This window comes from Cajanus cajan, chromosome 6 (assembly GCF_000230855.2).
Source record: "Cajanus cajan strain Asha chromosome 6, NIPB_CcT2T_4, whole genome shotgun sequence".
In the NCBI taxonomy this organism is placed as follows: Eukaryota; Viridiplantae; Streptophyta; class Magnoliopsida; order Fabales; family Fabaceae; genus Cajanus; species Cajanus cajan.
Window position 1 is genome coordinate 10572837 of NC_138522.1, and position 24775 is coordinate 10597611.

The 24775-nt window shown below is 28.4% G+C and overlaps 1 protein-coding gene across 1 annotated transcript; it reads left to right on the plus strand.

Annotated features, from left to right (window-relative positions):
* The first annotated feature begins 19251 nt into the window (after nt 1–19251).
* LOC109814539 (organic cation/carnitine transporter 3) lies at nt 19252–21989 on the plus strand. Its single transcript, XM_020378993.3, has 2 exons — nt 19252–20040; nt 20901–21989. The coding sequence occupies exons 1-2, from the start codon at nt 19374–19376 to the stop codon at nt 21794–21796; spliced, it is 1563 nt and encodes a 520-aa protein (XP_020234582.1). The 5' UTR covers nt 19252–19373; the 3' UTR covers nt 21797–21989.
* Nucleotides 21990–24775: the final 2786 nt, after the last annotated feature.

Genomic DNA, 24775 nt, shown 5'->3' on the forward strand with positions numbered 1-24775 from the left:
TTTTGTAGTTTCTAATATATTTTAATTAAGTCTGGACAAAAGTCTAAGTGCCCCAAACCGCTCCATAATTGCTTCAGTCTAAACTATTTTAAATCTATTTTGGTGGATCAGGTTTTAATGTTGAAATCTAATTTTTAGGTTCGGAGTACAATTTTTATACAATAAACAGTCTCACAAAAACCTGTAATCCGCATTTCAATTTCAACTATATTGTTGAGTTGTCATGTTACTGGTTTCCTCTCCAGTTTAAAAAAAAAAGAAAAAATTAAATTTGGAGATGGTCCGGTTAAAAAATCTCATTGTTGTTCATGCGTTCTTTATACTAGTGCAATAAAGGCACATGTGCCTCTATGTATTTTAAAAAAATAATAAAATAAATGAGTGGTTTATCTATAATCTATAACATATTTAAATTTGGTATCTATATATATATATATAGAGAGAGAGGGGTTATAATTACACCTGTGTAACTTTTACGAAGTGTTGCACCACTTAGATGAGAAATTTTAAAATTATAAGGAATTTTAAATGCTTAAAATTTAAATTTGTTTAGCTTAATTTTCCTTATATTTTAGACACTTAATTTATACAATGCAGAATAATATTTGTGCAAAATTTAATTTTTGGATATCTTTTTTCACACCATTTTTAGATATATGTTTAAAATTTTGAAATTTAAACATTAGTCAAATTGTAAATATTTAGATTTAATTACTCTCATTTGGCCCCTCTACTTGTTGGATCCTCTCTTATCTCTATTTCTCTCTCATCCTTTCTATTTTTATTCCAACTTGAGGCTCCTTGTCTCTTGTTTTCTCTCTTCTTTATATGTTTTTTGCTAGAGGTATGAGGGGATCCAAGTTCCTATGTGAACAATCTTCACTTTTTAGTTTCTATACTTAAAATCATTTGTTTTAGTTTTTGGACAAATATTTTAATTTTTTTTTGGCTTTTTCCAGTAAATAAAAGTTAACATAGTTAATGATAACTAACATGACATTGAGGTGTGTTGACATATATTGTATTTTACAATTTAGTTCTTATACTTGCTTTATCTTTATATTTTGGTCTTTACGCTTAGAAACTACAAGTTTGAGTCTTTATACAAACAAAATCTTTTAATTCCTCTTAAATTAACTAATTCTCACTGACACAAAATTATGGTAAATACTTGCTACATTATTTTAATTTTGTTGCATAAAACACTTAAAAATATATGATACATTAAATCCTTGATATGGATCATTTTAATCATTTTAATGTTGCAATATCAAGTGCTTAGATATTCAAATGACTACTATATAAGCATTTTTTTTAACGTTTATATATCATTAATAGATTTATAACTCCATTAGCTCTAAGTTCTTTAACTCACGAAAACAAATTTGATGATGTAAAATTGCTAAAAAGAAAAAAAAAATCAATATTAAACTGCCAAAAATTTGAAAATGAGAATGTTTCCACTACACTTAGCCTTCAATTTTTATTTTTATTTTTTTATTTTATAACATTGCATGACAGAAGGATATTATATGATCTAGAAAATGACTTATTTTATTATAACAAAAGAGAATTTTTAAAACAGGATGTTATTAATTAAATACACAAAATCTTTTTATATAAAGAAATCTTTTAAAATTCTAATCCAATTCGCCCTAAAAAAAGATTTCTCTGGATTTTAAAAATACAGCTTCATTTCACCTACCTTCTAATTTATGGCAAATTAATCATCACTTTATTAGTTTTGAAACTAAATGTATTTACTGTGAAAATCGCCTCTCCCTCTTTCTCCTTAGGGAAATGAATTCCAACCACCCATTGTTATTATTTATGAGATTTCATACTCACTTGGGGCCTCATACAGTTGTGCGAAGCCTAGAAAGCTCCATTTTTATCATTTATGAGATTTCGTACTCAATTGATCGAGACCTCATCATTATTTCCAAAAAAGAAACCCATACACCAATTTATTGAAGACTTAAAAGTTCTCTTTGCTGTGATGAAAATCAATATATCCAAATCCTTTGGGTGAAAAGTACAATAATTAAATGCAGCATATATGTTCCCGTCTCTCAATTGCTCAAGGGCTTGAGTGATCCTTATTTGATGCCTTGTTCTATCATAGCTATGGCATTTAGGGTGTTGTCCCTGCTTGGCTATTGCAAAGACACAGAGTAATTATCGTATTTGGTAGGATAGCACTCCAAAGAGTAAACGATATAATCCATATTCTACAATGAAATTAAAACCACTTCTTTTGGTATGCACATAATCAAAAGCTTTAATAGCCATTTCATTGGATCGCCCCTTCATCACACTTCCTTCCTCAATAACATGTGAGTTCCGAATTTTTAAAAATGGAAATCTCCGAATATTATTAATTTAACTAATCCTTTTATGTCAAAACTTGTTGACATAATGAACGGAAAAATATTACTTTAATGGACATACTTACTCAAAGAGATCATTTGACTTAGGAGTGAAATTTTTTTAATGAGGTTCTACTGACCTTTAATTTGATAAGTCATAGGTTAATGTAGATACCACTAAGCTTTAGCTAACCACTAAATGACAATTATGTTTGGTTTGAAAATTTTCAACATGTCATTGACTCCCAAAGTTAGATTATTTAATCTAATAATAACTCATGTAATTATGAAATGATTTAATGAAAATATATCTAATGTGATGGTTGGTAGACTTAAAATGTATTAAGAGTTATTGAGAAATAATTTTAATAACTTTAAAATAATCTCTAATGACTCTTAATACATTTTAAGTCTAAAAACAATTACATTAAACATATTTTGTATTAAAAATCATTCCATAATTATACGAGCCATTATTAGATTAAATAATCTAACATATTTGTCATCCTTAAAAAAGAAGACAGTTAGGAAACTATCACAATAAGTCCTTAGCGATCTATTTATACTATCAACAACACTAAACACTGAAGTAAAGTTTCACAACCATAATATTTAAATCATGACCTCAAAGCATGCCACAAATTCAACCTCCATGGTACGTAGAAGTAATACTCACGATTTGTTTTGCACTTTTCCATGATACAGGTCCTCCTGCAAAAAAAAAAAAAAAAGATGTACTCAAATGTAGACTTCCTCGAGTCCACGAATCTAGCATAGTCTAAATCCAAATATTCAACTACTTCAAGATGATCTAACCTCTTATATGTTAGCATGTAATCCTTTTTGTCTTAGAAACACCTAAGATCTTTCTTTACGGCTTTCTAGTAATCCATTCCAAGATTGCTTTGATAGTAGTCCAACACTCCTACGACAAAGTTATTATCTGGTTGAGTACTTGTTTGAACATAGCTTCCAACTATTGATGTATAAGGGATATACTCCATTTCCTTTTGTTCCAAGTCATTTTTGAGACATAGCACATAAGAATGCATTTTTATTAACTTTAAAGCCTTTAAGGAAAAATAATAATTTAATCATGTTCTAAATTTGATTCAGTTTTTTTATTTATTTCATTTTACTTATAAAAAAATATTCCTATATATCTCACTTTTAAGTTATTGAGAAATGATTAAGTCATTTTTTCTTTATTTTTTATCAATAAAAAACATTACAATGAAAAATAACTTGATTTATTGTATATTATTTCAACTCCTTATCATTATGCCACCGTTAGTAGCATTTTTATAAACTTTAAAACCTTTTAGGAAAATAATAATTTAATTACATTCTAAATTTGATTCAACTTTTTATTTCATCTTACTCAGAAAAAATATTCTTATATATCTCACTTTTAAGTTACTTAGAAATAATTAAGTAATTTTTTCCTTATTTTTTTATCAATAAAAAATAAACTTGATTTGTTATATATTATTTCAACTCCTCATCGTTAAGCCATCTTTAATAGCTTTAAGTGATATTTTGATGAAATCATCTTACGCAATCTTTTAGCAAGTAGGTGTTCAATAAATTAAATAAGGGGTTGAATTTGAATTGACCTAATATGCGAGGGTTTTAGACCGGTTCAATTAAACTTGGGATACAAATCCTAATCAATAATATTCCCTGTGAATTAATAAAAAAAAAATATTACATACAATAAATATTATGAATAAAAAATTATCATTATAGATATAATATATAATAATATAAATTTATTTTATATATAATTACACACAATTTTAATATTAATTTTAAATAAAATTTAATATTATATATTTTATATTATTATAAATTATATTTATATTTTTTAATAATATATCAATATATATTATATTTATATTATATATAAAAATAATTTTTAATAATAATTATTGTGTCACTGTAATATATGTGTAACTAATATTATAGTGTAATGTAGAGGTGTTAAAAAAAGGTCAATTATAACTGGTTAAATGTTATAAAAGGAACAAATAATAATCTTTTTAAATGCTACTAATATTATAATAAAATGTTGATATAATAATACTACTTGTTGAAAGGGTACATGTTGAAATGTAGCCCACATAAATCATAACTTTTTAGTTTAAAAGTAATTTTTAAGGTACGTACTTAAATTTAAAATACTGCTAAACTTTAATTATTTTATGGTGATATGATTGGATTCAGCATACACACTATTCAGGAATAATAAAATATTCTTTACCACGCAGACATATATAGTTATATACTATTATACTTCATCAGCCACTTTCCCAGTTTTTTTTATTATAAAATCTTATTTCTATTTAGTTTTCATTTTAAAAGTACAAGACAACATTAATTATTTTTAATTATATTTTTATATGTTATTTGATTTTAATTAATTTACACATTGACAACTGATATATATTTATTAGACAAAGAACAAAATAGAATATAATAAAAATCTTACAATCATTTTAAAAGAATAAAAAAAGTTATTATATTTTTTTAATTTATGTAAAAAAAATGGAAACAACTATTAAAAAATAGGAAAGTTGTGGCTAATAGACAAATTAAAGTCAAAACTCTAAAACAAAGGAGTAGCCTGTTTGCAGTTTTAAGGGACAAAAACGGCGGCATCGATCTTCTAGTCCATTCTATGAACATGGCCAACAACTTCGACGGCACAACGATTACTAGCTGGTGTTTTGAATTTAACACATAAACCCTAATCATGATAACTTAAAGTAATACATCAAATCACGTGCATCATTGCAATCAAATCAAACAGTGTATTAAATCTTGTCTCTCTATAGCTACTTGTTATAAAATAATTTAGTTTCATATAGTTGTCACCACTCTTCAAATTCAAGCTTTTAACACATAATTTTGTCGTGAATTCCTTAGGCTCCACGAATTCTTTGTTCTCATCGTAGCTGGCACCGCACTGGGAGAGATATATTCCACGTATGTGTGTACGTGGAAAATTTGTCTTATTAAGTTTTTTTTATAATTTATTTTGGATGTCCTTTATTAATTAAGTGGAATTACGCACATAGTTAATTCAGACACAACAAATTTAAAATATTAAATATATTTTTTATTTTGACAAATATAACCAAGTTTGATTTTAATTTTTTAGTGCATGTTTGTTTTATTATTTGAAAAAGTCAAACGTACGGTTAACTCAATCTACCTGCACTCATGCTTTTTCGTTTGAGTATATGAAAATGTGTGTGGATGAGTATTCAAACACACCTTTAATTTCTGACTTTAAGCCTAATTTCGGTTTTTGTAATTTTAAGAATGTATAAATTTTTGGAAGATCAAAATTACACATTCACATAATTATATGGATTAAAAGTAAATTTAAATCTTATTTTTTAATTAGTTTTAATCTTCACAATTTTTTTTAAAGAATCCTTATCACTACTTAGTTTTTATAGCTTGTATATAGTATATACATATGTTTTCATTTCTCAAGGTTGGCCAGTGCAATGTCTCAATCTGATCTGCAAATCCTTACACGAGCATGGATGAAGTAATAATCTCTAAAATTTTTTTGAAAGAAACAAAACCCAGCATCTGGCACAGCTTCCCCACTCCCTAGAGATCATTCTCCTGATTTTTTCACAATAATTTATCTACTTTAAACAGACGTATATTACAAACTACAATGGTAAGGGGAAAAAAATTACGTACAAATATTCATTATAATAAAATTTAGTATTATCGAAAATTATTTAATAGCAATAAATTAATTGTTTCTACTTTTATTATTTAATAAAAAATCTTAATAATTATTATATAATAATCACTAAAAATGTATTTACATCACATCAAAATTTATTATTAGCGATAATTATTTGTTAGAAAAAATTTAAGTCATACATCGACTAGAAATAAAATAATTAAAGAGTATATAAGTAAATGATAACTCTCACCTTACAAGTATATTTTATAAGGTTGAGTTAAACCTATAACTTACTATTCTAAGTTGGTATTTAGGAGATAAGATAATTAAAAAAATTAAAGAATATATACTTAGAAGATAACCTTCATCTTCTAAGTCCCACATCAATTAGAAATAAGGTAACTAAAGAGTATTTGTACTCATCTTACAAATCCTACATCGACTAGAAATAAGATAATTAAAGAGTATTATAAATCTTTTCTTAAACTTTTAGTGACAATTTTAAACGCCAGTAACAAATGACACAAAAAATTATACACTTTTCCCGACCATTATGAGGGTCTTTACCAACATATAGAATAATTGCCGATAAATGTTTTAGCGACACTGCATACAATGACTAATATGTGAAATGCCGGTAAAAGATTTTGTAACAATTTTTATTGCCACTAAAAGTCATATTAAATGCCACTAAAAGTCCATTTTATTGTAGTGATTAATGAAGCACCAAAATTATAATGATGATCACGCCAAGTATGAGGTGGTGTACACTCGGCGTGAAAGCAACAAAATGCTTGCGATATTGTTGACGTTGGATATGAGTTTGGTCATGTTGGATGTGGGAGTTCTAGAAAATTCCCTACTGTTAATTTGTTGAGGCAGGATGGACTATGCCAAGTGTGATTCATCCATAGGCTCTCAACATCAACCGCACCAAGGGCAAGGTAACCCACAGTAGGCGCTACCTTGTGCTTGAAAGTAAGATGCTTAAATTGACTTATAGAATATGAATAACTTTTTGATAGAAAACCTTATGACCTAACTGAGTATGATAAGTCTAGTAGATGTAATTGAGAATATTATGTGAAACTTTGATGAGTTAACATATGTGTTTGAAGTAAATTGAGATGTGATTCATGTGAGAAAACTTATAACATCCTATGTTTTTTAATAAATTAGAATAAATAGTAATAAAAGGAGAAACAAATTTTATTAATAAAACATTAAGGGGAGAGTTCATTAAAAGTATTTGGGTTAGACTCTGGGCCCAATCCGAAGACTAATTACAATAGGAGAGGTTAGAAAGGGAAGTTGCATGTATTTTGAAACCTTCACGACAGGAGAAATAGAGGAGGTCAAGAGGGAAAATCACAAATTATCAAGTGCTATGCATGTATATTGGTTTATGGTAAATAGGTGATCCCTAAACCTCTTAGGTTATTTGTTTGAGAGGAATGTCTTGTATATGAATTCTAATTAGAATTATATTATTGTTGTATATTTTGATTCTTAATTGTTGGATGATTAAATTAATATTGAAATTGTGTGTTTTGAGGGTTACGGTGGTTATGCATGAAATTCAAGGGTTTTGGATAAATTGTGATGAATTGAAGTTATTATGAGATTTATTGAGTATGATTCGATTATCTTGACCAAATAAATTCATAAGAGAAGTAATTGATGAATAATATTTTAAAAATCTCATGTTGAGCGTGAGATTGGTAGAGAGACTTTGGTCTCTCCACGCCAAATGTGGATTGAACCTTGTCAAGCGTCATGTCTATTTATTTTAATTATTTTATTTTAGAATATGTTTGTTGAATGAGAACCGTGAGGAAGGGTTGATGATGTTTACTAATAAATAGAGATTAATAAATATTGATGTATATATTGAAGGAATCTATTGTACTTTACCCATGATGCTGCTGGAATAGTCCTATTGAGATATTAATATATGAGTAGTAATGTGTAAGGAATTAGCTAAAATGGTGTATCCTAGTGTGTATATATTAATGATGTCGAAATTACAATAAGATGGAGGTATTAAAATGAGTAATAGTAACAAGTAATACTATGATGTGTGATGATATTTAAGGTTCATATGATGATTTTGTTATGATTGAGATATTATGATAATGATCTTATGATGATAAATGCTATATTATGTGATGAGAATGTATAGTAATAATGATGTGCATATGAGAAGAAATTGATGTATGATGTGTTGAGTTTCTATGAGTAATATATTGAGATGTAATTATACATTAAAATGTTGGAGTGTGATGATATGTACATATTATGATGAGTACTATAATGAGATATGATGAATAAGTCCAGTGTTGCAAATTGACACTTGAGAAGTTGAGCATTGCATATTATTTTGTTGTTTGAGTGTATTAAGTCTGTACATTCATGTTTTGTTTCATAGGATAATATGAGTCTATGCAGGTGAAATAACATAAGTCATCTACTTAATTGTGTCTCTAGGGGGTGTTATGGTGGGGGAACCACTAACGAGAATGAGAGACTACCATGACCAATTGTACATTTTGACAAGACTAGCTCTAATAGACATCTCCTAGTGAGGTGGTTCAGCAAGATCACTATTGATTGGTGGCCATTACACTATTCAATGCGGTGGTTTCGTTCCATTACTACCAAGGTTATTTTGTATACTCGATGACCATGATGATGATGATGAAATTGGTACAACATACATGTAGAGTTAAGAGCATACTTCTTATGAGTCTCAATTAATGAATGTTATGTGTGTGAATGATGGTGATAGATGAGATGTGATATATTAAATTGTTATTAATATTGTACGAGAGAATTGATAAAGGTGTATGAGATGTAATTATTGTTTGATTTGTATGTGTTTATCTTTATGCTTTGTATATATGAGATGTATTCTCACTCTCTATGTTTGATTTAAACGCCATTTGTAGGGATAAAGTAGGTATAAGATGATGAGTTTGAGGTAAGAGAATTATAAAAAAGGGGTTTTACTCTGATAGTGTAATATTAGGGTTGAGTTTTAGGATTAATTGTTTTACTAGTTGAACTTCTATTTAAGTGTGTTTTATTACTATAACTTTATTGATTTAAGAGGTTGTTCTTATTTATTTTGAAACAATCTTTATATGTTTTATTCTAAATGATGAATAAAGATGTCATTACAAGTTTCCATGAGGAGAGTTATTATAAGTTGTTGTTTTTATTTTTCAAAAATTTTGTTATATTTATTTATTAAATCTTTTGAGGTAGAAGAGTGTCACAAAACTATGATAAACCATGTGAAAGTCTAGGTGAATAGCCTAGCAGGGATGTGACTAGTGTCATGTGGAATTTAATATATGTGAAATGTGAATATGATTAGTATGATCATGCTTAGAGTTTGTGTGATATGAAATACATCACTACTAGAAAATTGCAAAATAGCGACCGAAATTAGCGACCGAAATTTATCAGTCGCTATTTAGCGACCGATTATGAAAAATCAAAATAGCGACCGATTTAGCGACCAAAATAAGTCGTCGCTAGAAAATCGGTCGCTATTTCGGTCGCTAAATAAGAAATTTTAATTTTTTAGTGACGAAATTAAATTCGGTCGCTATTTTGGTCGCTAAATTATAAATTTTGAATTTTTTTAGCGACGGAACTAAATTCGGTCGCTAAATTATAAATTTTGAACTTTTTAGCGACAGAATTTAATTCGGTTGCAAAATAATAGTTAAAATTAGCGACGAAATTGAATTCAGTCGCTAAATAGTAGTTAAATTTAGCGACGGAATTTAATTCGATCGCTATTTCGGTCGCTAAATTATAAATTTTTGATTTTTTTTAGCGACGGAATTAAATTCGGTCTCTAAATTATAAATTTTGAACTTTTTTAGCGACGGAATTTAATTTGGTCGCTAAATATTAGTTAAAGTTAGCGACGGAATTGAAATCGGTCGCTAATTAATAGTTAAATTTAGCGACAAAATTGAATTCGGTCGCTATTTCGGTCGCTTTGATTTTTTTTTAGCGACGGAATTTAATTCGGTCGCTAAATAATAGTTAAAATTAGCGACGAAATTGAATTCGGTCGCTAAATAGTAGTTAAATTTAGCGACGGAATTGAATTCGGTCGCTATTTCAGTAGCTAAATTATAAATTTTGATTTTTTTTTAGTGACGGAATATAATTCGGTCGCTAAATAGTAGTTAAATTTAGCGACGGAATTGAATTCGGTCTCTAAGTATTAGTTAAAATTAGCGACGGAATTGAATTCGGTCACTAAGTATTAGTTAAAATTGGCAACGAAATTGAATTCGGTCGCTATTTTGATCGCTAAATTAGAAATTTTAATTTTTAGCGACGAAATTGAATTCGGTCGCTAATTATTAGTTAAAATTAGCGACAGAATTGAATTCGATCGCTAAATAGTAGTTAAATTTAGCGACAGAATTTAATTCGGTCGCTAAACCAAAAATTTTGATTTTTTTAGCAACGAAATTAAATTCGGTCGCTAAATATTAGTTAAAATTAGTGACGGAATTGAATTCGGTCTCTAAATTAGAGATTTTATATTTTTAGTGACAGAATTAAATTCAATCACTAAATATTAGTTACAATTAGTGATGTAATTCTATTCGGTTGCTAATTTTAGATCATATATACATAATCTTATATGAATTCAAGATGATTTGATACTTTATTCTAGTAAAACAAAATTGATGTAATATATTCATTTCAAATAAAATATGAGCACTTTGATTACTTTTAAGTTATTGATTAATTTTAACAAAAATTGATATAAACATATAAAGTGATATGAACTTTCAATCTATCAGTTGGATTTACAAAATTCACATTTAATATAAATTTATTGAATGGTGTAATACTTAGTATAAAAGTTATATCAATGTTACTATAACCCTTCTCATTTTAAAATATATAAATTATTATTTAAACTTTTAAATTTATAATAAATAATTTAAATTGTATCATAAAATTAATTTTAAATAGAAATAAGTAGATTGTTAATTAAGTAAGTATATATATAAATAAAGATTAATTAAATATAATATAATTATTATTATTAGTAATATAATTATTATATATATTATTATATATTTATAACGGTCCGGATATACCAAAATGATAAGGATCCAAAAATAATATAAGTATGAGATTGGATAGTTGAGGATGACTTAAATGAATTAATTTGTACTACTTATGCTAACAACATGCATTAGCTTTTTGGTAGCTTATCTCATAAGAACTTCACAGTTAAGCGTGCTTGACTTGGAGTAATGTAGGGATGGGTGACCTTCTGTGAAGTTTCCAAAAATTGTGTAATTAAGGACATAACATGCTACAAACTTAACTATTGTGAAATAAAATCCTTAAGAGGCCAAATATGAGTGGTTCATAGAGACCAAATTTGCAACGTCTATAAAATTTAATAAAATAAAAAATAAATATTTAGCGACCGATTTAACGATCGATTTATTCGGTCACTAATTTGGTCCCATATACTTCAGTGACCAAAATCATCTCAACCATTTAGCGACCGAATTAGCAACCGAAATTTTCGGTCGCTATTTAGCGACTGAATTAGCGACCAAAAATTTCGGTCGCTATATAGCTACCGAAAATTTTTCAGTCGCTAAATAGCTTAGCGACTGATTAAATTCGGTCGCTAAGGTAAATAGCGACCGATTTTTGCAATTTAGCGACCGATTTTGGTGGTCGCTAAATTGCATATTTTTTGTAGTGCATTGTTAGGAAAGTTTACCCTTGTGTAAAAGCTTGAAAATTCATGACCTTTGGAACAATTGGGTTTGAGAGCCTTAGTCTCACCCGCTTGTTTTCATAAGATAAAACTTGTGTGACACAATTGTTCTGACACACTAATGATGTATTTTCTCTTAGTGTAGAGTGCTGTGGTAACTGAGACCTAACATGTCCTCCTAGGCTACTTATGCCTTTGTGCTCTAATAAAGTGATTTTATTGGTGCCCCATGCGTATAGTTTTAGGAGAGTTTTGTCCATTGCATGATCATAACATACTCATTGTCATTGAATTATGAATTGGATGAATATTGAGATGTGTGGAACAAGCCTTATTGTATCATCTGATTAAGTATGTTGCTTAGTATGCTTTGATTATTGAGAAATTATGTATGTGATTAATAATATATCAATACAATTTTATATGTATGTGTGTGACTACCCGACCATTTCTTACATTAATAGTTGGAGTGAGATGTTTCTCACCCCCTTTTCTTTTAGTGTTTTGTTTTTGTGGTGTTTATGCAAGTGAATTTGATAATGTTGGAGAAGTCTAAGTTTTATGCTAGGAAAACTTTGATATGATGGGATATTGAGACTTAGAGTATAATTTGCTTTTTAGTTAGTATTTGAATTATAGATCTAGACTTAGTTGGAATTACTTTAATACTTGGTTTTAATTCCTATAATTGTTTTCAACTTCAATTTTCTTTAATGTTGAGTTTCATTTAATGTGATACTTCTATCTTGAGTTTTAGTTTATTTAGAAAATTAGCATTATGTTTATTGAATTTATGCATATGGAGTAGAGGATGTCACATTTGGTTGGGAAGAGATATGAATATTAATCTCAAATCCTATCTTTAAGCTCCCATATGGACTCACCATTGGCCACATCCCAAACAATTTTAAGAAAACTAGTGGACTTGTCTCTCAACTTTTTCATCTTATGATCCACAACTACAACTAGTCTTTTCTTATAAGTTAGGTTGCCCTTAACATGCACAACATCAATTTCAACCACATAATTGGGGTCATGAACATATTTTTTCAACTGAGCTACATAAAACACATCATGTGGGTTTAACAAGAAGTGCGACAATGCCAACTAATATGCAACCGAACCTACACGATAAAAGATTTAATAAGGCCCAATAAACTTTGGAGTTAGTTTCTTGGATTTTATTGCCCTTCTCACTTTAGTTGTTGGTGTCACTTTCAAGAACACGTGTTCTCACTCAACAAACTAACAACTTCTTTCTCTTATCTACATATGATTTCTAATTATTTTGGGTAGTCTTCATTCTGCTTAGAGTCCATTTTCTCCTTTATATCTCAATTCTTTTAGAAGGCACCGAGTACATATTAATTAGTCTAAGAAAGGAGAAGGTCAACTATCAATTTATTTTATAAGTCAAGTTTTGTAAGGGGAAAAAGTATGATATCCAAAAACTGAGAAATTGGCTTTGACGATCTTAGTCTCTATCAGGGAACTTAGACATTATTTTTGTAGTTACTCAACCATTATATGTTAAGTTTCTTTATAAGTTTGATCTTGCAGGTCAAATTGCAAAGTGATCAATTAAATTGTTGAAGTTTGATATCAAATTTTAAACAAGAAACACGATTTAATCTCTTTTATATGTCTAATCGTTTATAAGTTTTTTTTTTCTCCTTAACTATTGCAATAATTTTTTCTTATCCAAATTTTCTTCTTTTTTGAATCACTAATTTTACTTTTGAATCAAGGTCTAATATACATAGAAAATCTAGATTGATACCTAACATATCAGCCAAACTCCAAGAAAAACATTCACATTTCTCAACGCTGTTACCAAGTACCAACTCTTTATTAGCCATATTCAAACCTATTTTTGTTACCTTTCCTTTCCCTATTAGCACATACTTAAGGTCTTTAGTATATATATATATAGAGAGAGAAAAAGAGAGAGAGAAAGAGAGAAAGAGAGAGAGAGAGCTACTTCAGATCCAAGTCTAAGAAATGAACTTAGTGACTTCAACATTCATCATGAAAACTTCCTCCCTTTATACTGTCTTTGTAATACTATCGAGCCAAACTCTAATAAACTGGCTAAACTTCCACCAATTTGCCTATTGGATACTTTACCTTCAAATATGTTGTTGAAATAATAGCCTATAGTTGATTTAAAGACGTTCATTAATAATATATTATAAAACGAGGGCCCATTGAGAACAAGATATCTAATTGTGATTATTTTTGTTGTTTTTCCAGCTCCTACGGTTGTTTTTAGATCAACATATCCACAAACTTCTATTAGTTCTCTTGCAAACCCAACCATAACTTCATTATATGCTCATGATAAGTTCATGGGCATCTTCATCATTTGGGTGCACTCTGCATCAGAAAAAAGATATAGGAAAGCAACTACGAGGTTAGGTTTCCATCATTATGACAATTGAGCGCGCATGTCTTTTTCAAGTCACCAAAGTAGAGTTTACAAAACTCATGCTACAATAATAAAATTCTTGATCTAGTTGCTCTAATCGTTGTTCAAGGGTCCCTCTAATCGTTGTTCTTTTTCTTATTTATACTTTTTCTCTTCATTAATAACTAATTTTTGTGTCTTATTAATATTCTCTCTTATTATTCCCTTAATCCTAACTAAATTACTCAAAGAAAAAAACTTCTAAAATAATATGTTTATTTAGAAAAGAACTTTTGTACATATTACAAATATAAAATAAATAACCATAAAAATAGTCAATTATAATTAATTATTTTATTTAATATAATATTTTTATTTCTTTAAATTATTTCATAAATAGTTAAGTAATTTAATTGAAAATAATTAAATTAAATATTTTTATATTAAAACTACTTCATATATATTAAAAAAGGCTAAAAACTTATTTTAGTCCCTTATAATAATTGTTTGTTTCAATTTAGTCTCACTTTTATTTTTGGTTTCAATTTGGTCCCAAATAAATTAATTGGTTTCAATTTGGTCCCTAATGAATTAATTGGTTTCAATGTGAGATTTCTGTCAAAATTTCTTTAACGGTGTTAACTATTAGACACGTGGATACCATGTAGATTCACACGTGGATGCCACTTGGATGGCTTTTTTTTTTAAAACACCTGAAGCCAGAACGGCCCGTTCTGGGTGAACTTTAGGTGTGTTAATTTTGCACCCGAAACGGTCCGTTCCAGGTGCAAAATTAACACACTAAGAGTGCAACCAGAACGGCTCGTTCTGGTTCCAGAACGGGCCGTTCTGGTTCAAGGTGTTTTAAAAAAAAAAGTCATCCAAGTGGCATCCACGTGTGCATCTACGTGGCATCCACGTGAATTTAGTACAAAACATTTCAAACACTGGATTTGATAATATTGTCAATGAAAGTTGATAACTTCAATTGTTAAACAATTGGGTTATACAGTGTATCATTAAGGACAATGCAGTGTATCGCTAAAGATAATGGTAGCAGATTTTATTTCATTGTTAGTCAAGCTGGAGTGAACCACTTACTACCAACAACAAGAACCTGTTCTTGAAGAGGTAGAACCTAAAGTAAAGGAAGAGCATAGACAAGACTAACATTTTACCACACAGCCACATGCAGGGACGAATCTAAGTTAATCATAGTGGGGGCACTAGCCCCCACAATAATTTTTTTCATTCTTTTTTTATATATATAAAATATTAATAATTTTATAAAATATATATTATTAATTATATTTTAATTATGTTGTTATATTTAATATAATAAATACATTAATATTTTTATATTTTATTTTATTGTTTAATTATTTTTTATTTTGTGGTAAAATTATCTTCATTTTTAATGAAGAAAAAAATTACTTACTTCAAGAGTAAGTCTTGATAGATTTATTCTACTTAATAATTAATGTTCTATATCAAATTTTTAAAAATTTAATTGTTAAATTAAAAATCTTTTCATGTATAGATCAAATTTATAAAAAAATTTAAAAAATTAAAAATTATATGATACTTCGTTAAATTAATTCAAATTAACATATAAAATATTTTTATTTTAAATGAGCATAAAAATTTAGAGGAAATTAAAAGAAAACAAATTAATAATTCTATTGTTTTCACTTAACTGGCATTCTGGAACGGGCCGTTCTGAAACCAGAACGGACCGTTCTGTTTTCAGAACGGCCCGTTCTGATGTACTGGTGGTGGGTTAATTTTGCATCTAGAACGGCCCGTTTTAGATGCAAAATTAACACACCAATAGTGCATCCTGAACGGCCCGTTCTAGTTTCAGAACAGGTCGTTCTGGTTCCAGGTGTTTTCAAAAAAATTGGCATCCACGTAGCATTCACATGACATCCACCTATGCATCCACGTGGCCAACAATTAACTCCGTTTAAATAATTTAGACGGAAATCCCAAGTTGAAACCATTTAATTTATTAGGGACCAAATTGAAACCAATTAATTTATTTAGGACCAAATTGAAACAAAAAATAAAAGTGGGACTAAATTGAAACAAACAATTATTATAAGGGACCAAAATAGGATTTTACCCATTAAAAAATTATACAATTACATTTTATCCTCTTATCACATATCGATACAACCATTCTAAAGCTTGCCTATTTTTGTCTCATAGAATTACTAAGTTGATGTGGTCCTCTTATGTGTATAGATCAGGTGACAGTTTCGTCTTTGTTGGAAGCACTTTTTTCTATGTTTTTGTATTTTCAAATATAGATTGTCTCTTTCTTGTAATGAATTTATCTTTAAAATAATTTTAAATATCTTAATTACAAATTTTTTATAAGCGAACTTTTTTCATAAAAATATATCCTTTTAGGAAGTGATTTTAAACATGCAAAATCACTCATTATAATTAGAAATGCAAATAGGTCAAGTCTTAAATAAGAATTTATGATTTAATCTTTTTAAAGCTTAGTTTGATCAGATCTATTTAATAAAATAGTTAAGTTTAAATTTTTAAAAAAATTATTTATATAAAAAAGTTAGACTTAGACAATTAAAAAGTGTTAAATATGATAAGTCAATCTATTTATATTTATATAATATAATAAAAACTTAATATATATTATTAAAATATAAATAAATATAAATTTATAAAATAAAAAAAAGTTTATCAATATTTAAAATATTTTTTTATATAATTATTTTTTTAATTATAGATTTATAAGTTTATGACTTGTGTATGAGTATACATCAACATATATGGTTATGCATAAATTGCGCCTTCAACAAAAATAATTCAATTTTTCTCTTATATTTCTTTTAAAATTTAAATTTTAATAATATCGAGTAAGTTATATTTTAAAAATAATTTTTTTACTTTTTAAAAATTAAATTTATTGATCTAATTAATATTAATAATTTAAATATAAATAGGCTAATAGGTCAGACAAACTTTTAAAAAGGTTAGGTCAGGCTTATAAAATAAAGTATATGATAAATAATAGGTCAGACTTAAACTTTAATGCTGCAGAACAGACTCAATCTATATATTCAAAGTCTGACCTGATCTATCCTATTTTCATTCTTTAAAACACTTTTATTATGATATCCAAACAAATTAAAAAAATGGTTTTATTTTAAAAAAATACTTTTTATGATTATAATTAAATAGAAACTAATATACTAATATAAAAACCTATTTAAAATTTTTAAAAAAGTTACATTTCATTAATACAAACATACGAGTCCAATTATAATGTAAACTTTGGAATAAACCAAAAACATCAAAATATTGGTCAACAAAAATGTTAATTACCTATATCATGTGTTATGCATATGAAACTTTAACAAACTCTTGTTTGTTTCATTATAAATATTTTTTTTTCAAAAACAAAAATCTAAAATTAATAAAATATTACTTAAGATCAACAATTTCTCTACAAAAAAATTTAATAGATTGACTTGTCGCTGATAATAAGTAATTTTACGGTTTAAAATATTCAAATAAAATTTCAATAGCTTTAATAATTCATTTTAATTGATTTTGAAAACATCATATTACATTTCACATCTACATAATTAGATATTTGTTGAGCCGTCGTGAGTAGTCAAGTGAAGAAAACATGCTAATAATTGGTAATATTATTTGATTGCCGTATACAGATAATTAGCTTCTAAATAAATTCTAAATAAAGTGTTTTTTTTTATAGGTGAATTCTAAATAAAGTGTTGATCAATAGCTAGCATTTATTTTTTATATTTTTCTTTGTTAAAATACGTGGCAACACAGCTTTGCCACATCATTGTGATATGGCTATACAGGTGGTAGCGGGACAAATTAATAGGTGATAAGAACAAGTAGGTGAATAAATACTTTCTTTTCACGACATGAGGCCACTTGCACTAAATAAATTTAGAATTATCATGATTATACATCTATTTTATTATTCATTTAACTTTTAGAAACTATTGCATATGTTAGTATTAAAAATCTGAATTGTTACATGTTATGTTATGTAATGATTACTCTGAACTACTATATGTCTTGGATCTTGCAATAAATTTCTTCTCATTTTTACTCTTGTTAATTTTTCATATTTATCATCCACTGCAAATTATTTCTTTTCTTTTAATTTTTCTTTCATTCACTCGTACACGTCAATAAATATAAATTGGGGAAAATTAGTTATGTAAAAATGTTATATAATGAAATTAACAAAGTAATTTTGCATTTATATTTTATAATTAAATAATTATATTTAATTATTTATTTAGTTATAAAATTATTAAAAAAAATATTACTTCAACTTAATGTCACATATCAATATTGGTTGACTTAATTGTTAAAATTCTATACAATAGATTATGTTAACAGAAAAATATTTATTATATGTATATTTATGATCTCTAATAATATTAATTATTATTTTTAACCTCGTAATAATATTATATTAAATGAAAAACATGGTCTTCATCATTTTTTTTATCAATAAAAAATTAAAAGAAGAATTTTACCAACACTCTCTTCGGTATTATTATGCTCATATTAGCTCTTTTATATAATTGATTACAAATGGTTAAATTTGAAGAAACTCATTATATGAAAACAATAAGAATAAAACTTAAATTTTCACGTATCTAAAAGAAAGTGTATTAAAATCTGATTTAACATTATAAGTTCGACAAATAAAATAAATATGCCTATTATAATATTATTGCTCGTCAGTAAGATCTCAAACAAAATTGACTGGTCAATAAAAATGGGTCATAACTGGTTGTTAAATATTTTTATTTATTTTTAACTGAGAAAACAAAAAATAGGCATGTTGAGTCATTGAGCATTATCCTATTGACAATAATTTAGAAGATGAGGAGTGAATAGAGCAGAGGAATCTAGACAGGTCTAATGTTCCCTCCTTCAGTATAAAACCCTTTGCACACATTACACAACATGATGAAGCCACATAAACAACAACAACAACAACAGTAAACAAATTACATTATTTTACATCCCAACTAGCTAAGCTAGTTGCCCTCCCTCCATCCATCCATCCATCATATGGCTGATTCCACCCCTCTTCTCTGCCAAACCCACTCCTCATTTTCTGATACAGCAGAACCGCCACAAACACCCACCAAACACCTTCCATCCCTCGGCTCCACAGTAGAAATCTGCATAGGCCACTTCAATTGGTCCCAGTTCCTCCAATCCATCATCGTCTCCTTCGCCTGGGTCTTCGACGCTCAACAAACCTTCATCACTGTCTTCACCGACGCGTTGCCACCGTGGCACTGCACCAATGACGCATGCACCGAAGCCTCCGCCAACCTATGCGACCTCCCCAGGGGCTCGTGGGCCTGGACCGGGCCCCTGCATGCCTCCACAGTGTCGGAGTGGGGCCTGGAATGCGCCAACTCGGTCGTGGCCGGGCTCCCCGCGTCGGCCTTCTTCGTCGGCTGCCTTGTCGGGGGCTTCGGGCTGGCCACGCTGGCTGACTCATCGCTCGGTCGGAAGAACACGTTGTTCTTCTCGTGCCTCTTGATGGGTCTCACTTCGTTGCTCGCGACTCTTTCGCCCAACGTTTGGATCTACTCCGCGCTCAAGTTTCTCAGCGGGTTTGGTCGCGCCACCATTGGGACTTCCGCGCTTGTTTTGGCGTCGGAGCTCGTCGGAAAACGGTGGCGCAGCCAGATTAGTGTTGTCGGGTTCCTTTGTTTCACTTTGGGTAAGGGTTAAGCACTACTTAAGCTCACACTTCCTTCCTCGTTTTAACTACTTATAAAACTCTCTCTAATTCTCTAATATTAGTACGTCTTCATTATTTATTAATATTATTATGAATTTTAATAATTAGTAAAATAGATTCAAAGATAATATGACTTTGTTACTTGTTATGAAAATAGAGACCACAAACATCTTACACTTTTAAAAATGAATGAAAAAATTGAAAATAAATTATTTATTTTGAGATATATATCAATGATGAGTTTGTTTATAAAAAAATTGATCGAATTTTTTTTAGTGTGTTTGTTTAAACTATTTATTTAAAATTAAGAATTTTATTTTTATTTTTTAATAAACAAATTCTATATATCTACTTCTTAAAAAATATTTCTTTTATAATTGTGTTTCTTTTAAAAGTTTAGACAAACTAATATAAGAGTCATGGGTATATTTCCTTGTTTGTTGCGACTAAAATCGTAGTTATATATACCCTTGTATAATATTGTAATTTTATTAGTATAATTGTGTATAATAAATTTTATGATAAAAAATTAATTATTATAAATGTGGGTTCATCTGATTTTACTTTTTCAAAAAAAAAATCTCATATATTTAATTCATTGCAGTTACTAAATTTTTTTTCACAATACTTTTATTATTGTTTAGTAATATAACATATAGCACATAAATATATAGTCATATCATATTAATTAGTTTCATTATCTCCATGCAATATTTCAAAAACTAAAATTAATGATATTTTTTTGGAAGAGCAGAATTATTAAAAGTATGTCTTAAAATTAAAAACTATTTAAATCCAAATTAAGTTGACATAGCTTTGAGCCGTTTTTGGATGCGTAGGGTTCTTGTCCCTGCCAGCTATTGCATTCATAAACAGGAGTGGTTCGTGGAGGAACCTTTACCTGTGGACTTCTATTTCAACAATTTTCTACTGCATATTGATGAAGTTGTTCGTTACGGAGTCCCCAAGGTGGCTTCTAGTGCGGGGAAGAACAGAAGAAGCGGTTGCTACGCTAAAATGCATCACATCAATCACTCAAAGCAACCTCAATTTGGCCATTAATAATATGTCCCACAAGGAAGAAACTTGGAACGTGGATTTGTTCTCCGCCGTCAAAATTCTTCTGCAAAAGAAATGGTCTTCCAAAAGGTTACTATCGATTATGACCATGGGAATTGGCATTGGATTGGTGTATTACGGAATGCCACTAGGTCTTCAAAACTTGTCCTTCAACCTTTACTTGAGTGTCACATTCAATGCACTGTCAGAGTTACCCTCCGCGATGATCGTGTTCTTCCTCATAGACAAGATCAATAGGAGAAGCGGAATTCTTCTCTTCACAACCCTGAGTGGTGTTTTCAGTTTGATGTCGACCATCCAAGCGAAGCCCTGGACCAATCTGCAAATAGTGTTCGAGCTGATATCCTTCTTCTGCGCTTGTTCCGCTTTCAACATTTGCCTCATTTACACGACGGAACTGTTCCCAACTTGTGTGAGGAATTCGGCGTTGGCGATGGCGAGGTTGGCGCTGGTGATTGGTGGCTCCTTGTGCCCCTTGCTGGTGAGTGCTGGAAGGAAGAACAAGTTTCTGTGTTACGGGGTTTTGGGGTTGGCGATAGCATTTAGTGGGGTCTTTGGAATATTCTTGCCTGAGACTAGGGGAAGATCACTAAGTGACACAATGGATGAAGAAGAAAACAAAGCCAAAAATATGAACACTGAGATATTGGCATGATGAAATATAAGGATTTTGGAAAACATCGATCGATCGTGTTTGTGTTTCTGCTAGTGCATTTGCTCCGATTGACGAGTTCTAAAAAGTTGCTGTGTAGGTTCAAAAAGCCTTACTATAATAATGCATGGGAAATTTTGTTCTTTTTGTTAACTACAATTAGTCATTCAAAATCCAAGAAAATTCATCAAAAATATTCAAGAGCTGTCAAAAAAAAAAAAAAAAAAAAAAAAAAAAAAAATATATATATATATATATATATATATATATATATATATATATATATATATATATATATATATATTCATTCAAGAATCACTTCAACACTCAATTTTACTATAAAAGCTTGTTTGGATAAATAGCATATATTAAGCACTTATTAAATAAGTATTCATCTTATTATGAGTATCTATGTATAACTTTGATTCTATAATGTAAGAGGGAATAAGATTATTAAAATTCACTAAAAATAATATATATATATATATATATATATATATATATATATATATATATATATATATATATATATATATATATATATATATATGAGAGGGTTCAATCGATATTGATGTAAATTTTACTAAGTATTAATTGAGTGGTGTAATACTGAGTCAAAGTTATATTAGTATCGTTTGAATATATATATCAAAAAGTTTTTTCGAGCACTTTGAATGTGTTTAATAAAATTATCTTATAAGTTGACTGAAATCTTGTAAGATAAGTTATAAATTAAAAGGTTTATAAACTAACTGATTAAATTAAAAATATTTGATAAGATTAAGTGATAAACTAACTAATGATTAATGTAAAGAGTGACATATTTACTTAGTTAATAATAGACTTAATTAATTACATTTTTTATCCTTCAATTATTGTAATTGTGCAATTTTAGTCTCTACAATTTTAATTGAATATTTTTAGTCTCTAAAGTATCATTATTATAAAATTTTGATTTTTTAAAATTTTAATTGAACAATTTTAGTCCCTTTAAGTATTGCAATTATATGATTTTAGTCTCTTCAATTTAGCTCTTCATTCTCATAACAAAATCTAATAACATTTGTTTATGAATATTTAATGGTGATTGTCCTAAAGCAACAATACTGAGGGAGAAAAAAATTAAGAAATATCCTTAGTTGATTTATCATCTGTTTGAAGCTAAACAAAATAATGAAATTTTTTTTATGCATGAGACAATTTCAACTAGTAAGTTTCATTCCAAAAAATGAATATAACAACCTGTCTCATCATTAGATCTCAATCGAATATCGTCAGGTTTTTAATATGGGTTGTCCACTTGTTTCCTTCTAAATGTTATTCTACTCAATATTTTTGTGTGTGAAAAAATTCTTTAAAAGAGTTAGTAACAGAAGAAACTAAAAAAAAAATATTTAATTATTTTTCAAAAATATGATATAAATTTACAATTCTTATGACAAAAATAATAATGGAACGATGATAGATAAAATATTCTACCAATTATAATTCCTTAGGTTAACATGCATAAGACAAAAGATTACGTTATCAAAAATGTGATTTATAAATCAAAGAAAAGAAACACTTATAATTAGAATATAGCTCACAATTATCTTTTTTATAGCAATGTACTTATGTCATTTCATTAATAACACAGGCCTCAATACAAGATGGTAAGTCATCAAAATGGTGGTGACTAGCAAAAGAATTTGATGCTTTAGCTAAATGATATATACCACCAAATTCGCTTGTTGTTAGATTAAAAAATAATCTTAGATCCCTCAAGCTTTCAAATTTTAATGATAACAAATAAAATATTTTTCTAAAGAAAAATTATTTTTGTAAAATACAAATCAAATAAAGCATAAGATGTAAACATTTAAATAGACAATGTGTTATCAAACGAAGTATCCAATCTTACCTCATAAAGTCTTAAATGCGTAACATTTATCATGAGCAACAACTACTTTGTGAATGACTAATCAATTCCTTAACAAATTGAACAAAAAAAGCTCATTGAAACTCACAAATATGTTAAAGTGAATGAAATCATGTTGTGCACAAGAAATAAGGACGGGGGACCCTAAAATCATGGAGAAAGTTCGTAAAAATTGATGCAAAATCTGCTCTTTGTTGATACACACAATAGGAAATCCATTTGGTATCTTAAAGTCGATAAGTAGCCTCTTTGATCAAATAAAAAGTTACAATTTGGGGAAATGCAATTAATGCAAGCATTTAATTCTTCAACAAATACTTCTCATCTTAAAGGACTTGTAATGAAGATAGATGAAACAAGCTTAGGAACTCTCAAGGTTTTGCGACAGTCATCGTCATCCAAGCTATTATATAAGGAACTTCAAAAATATAAAGGAAAAGACTTTTTCAGAATAACTATTTTACAAATTATTATTCATTTTTTATGTAAAAATATTGTTCTTAATTAGTTGTATCACATCTTGTCTATAAGACAAAACAACATTTCTAAAACTTTACCCAAATATAACAATTGTTATAAGGTTGAACATAAAGAGACTTGTCTATTAAAAGAATACTTGTCCAGGTCCGAAAAGGCTAGTCAATAAAAGAACTTGCTTGAGCCTATAGAAGTTGGTTTGTAAAAGAATACTTGTTTAAGCCTGAAAAAGCTTAATTGTAAAAGAATATGTGGTGTTGAAGACTAGAGAAGCTTTATGTTGAAAGAATACTTGGATAGATTACTTGAAGAGGCAATTCAAAGAACACTTAGGTTTGAGCCAAAAATGCCTTATGAAAGAATACTTGTATCTTTTTAAGATAATAGAACTCAATTTAGTTGGATTGAGAACTGAACGTAGACTTGGTAGTTGAGACAAACTATATAAAATTTACCATGTGTTTTGTCTCCTCTTCTCCTATACATTTTATTGTTAACGTTACTACTTCACTACTCAAAAAATGTGAGTTTTTAATAGACATTATTCAACTCCCCTGCTAATGTTTGTCTTTTCTCCATAGTTTGGC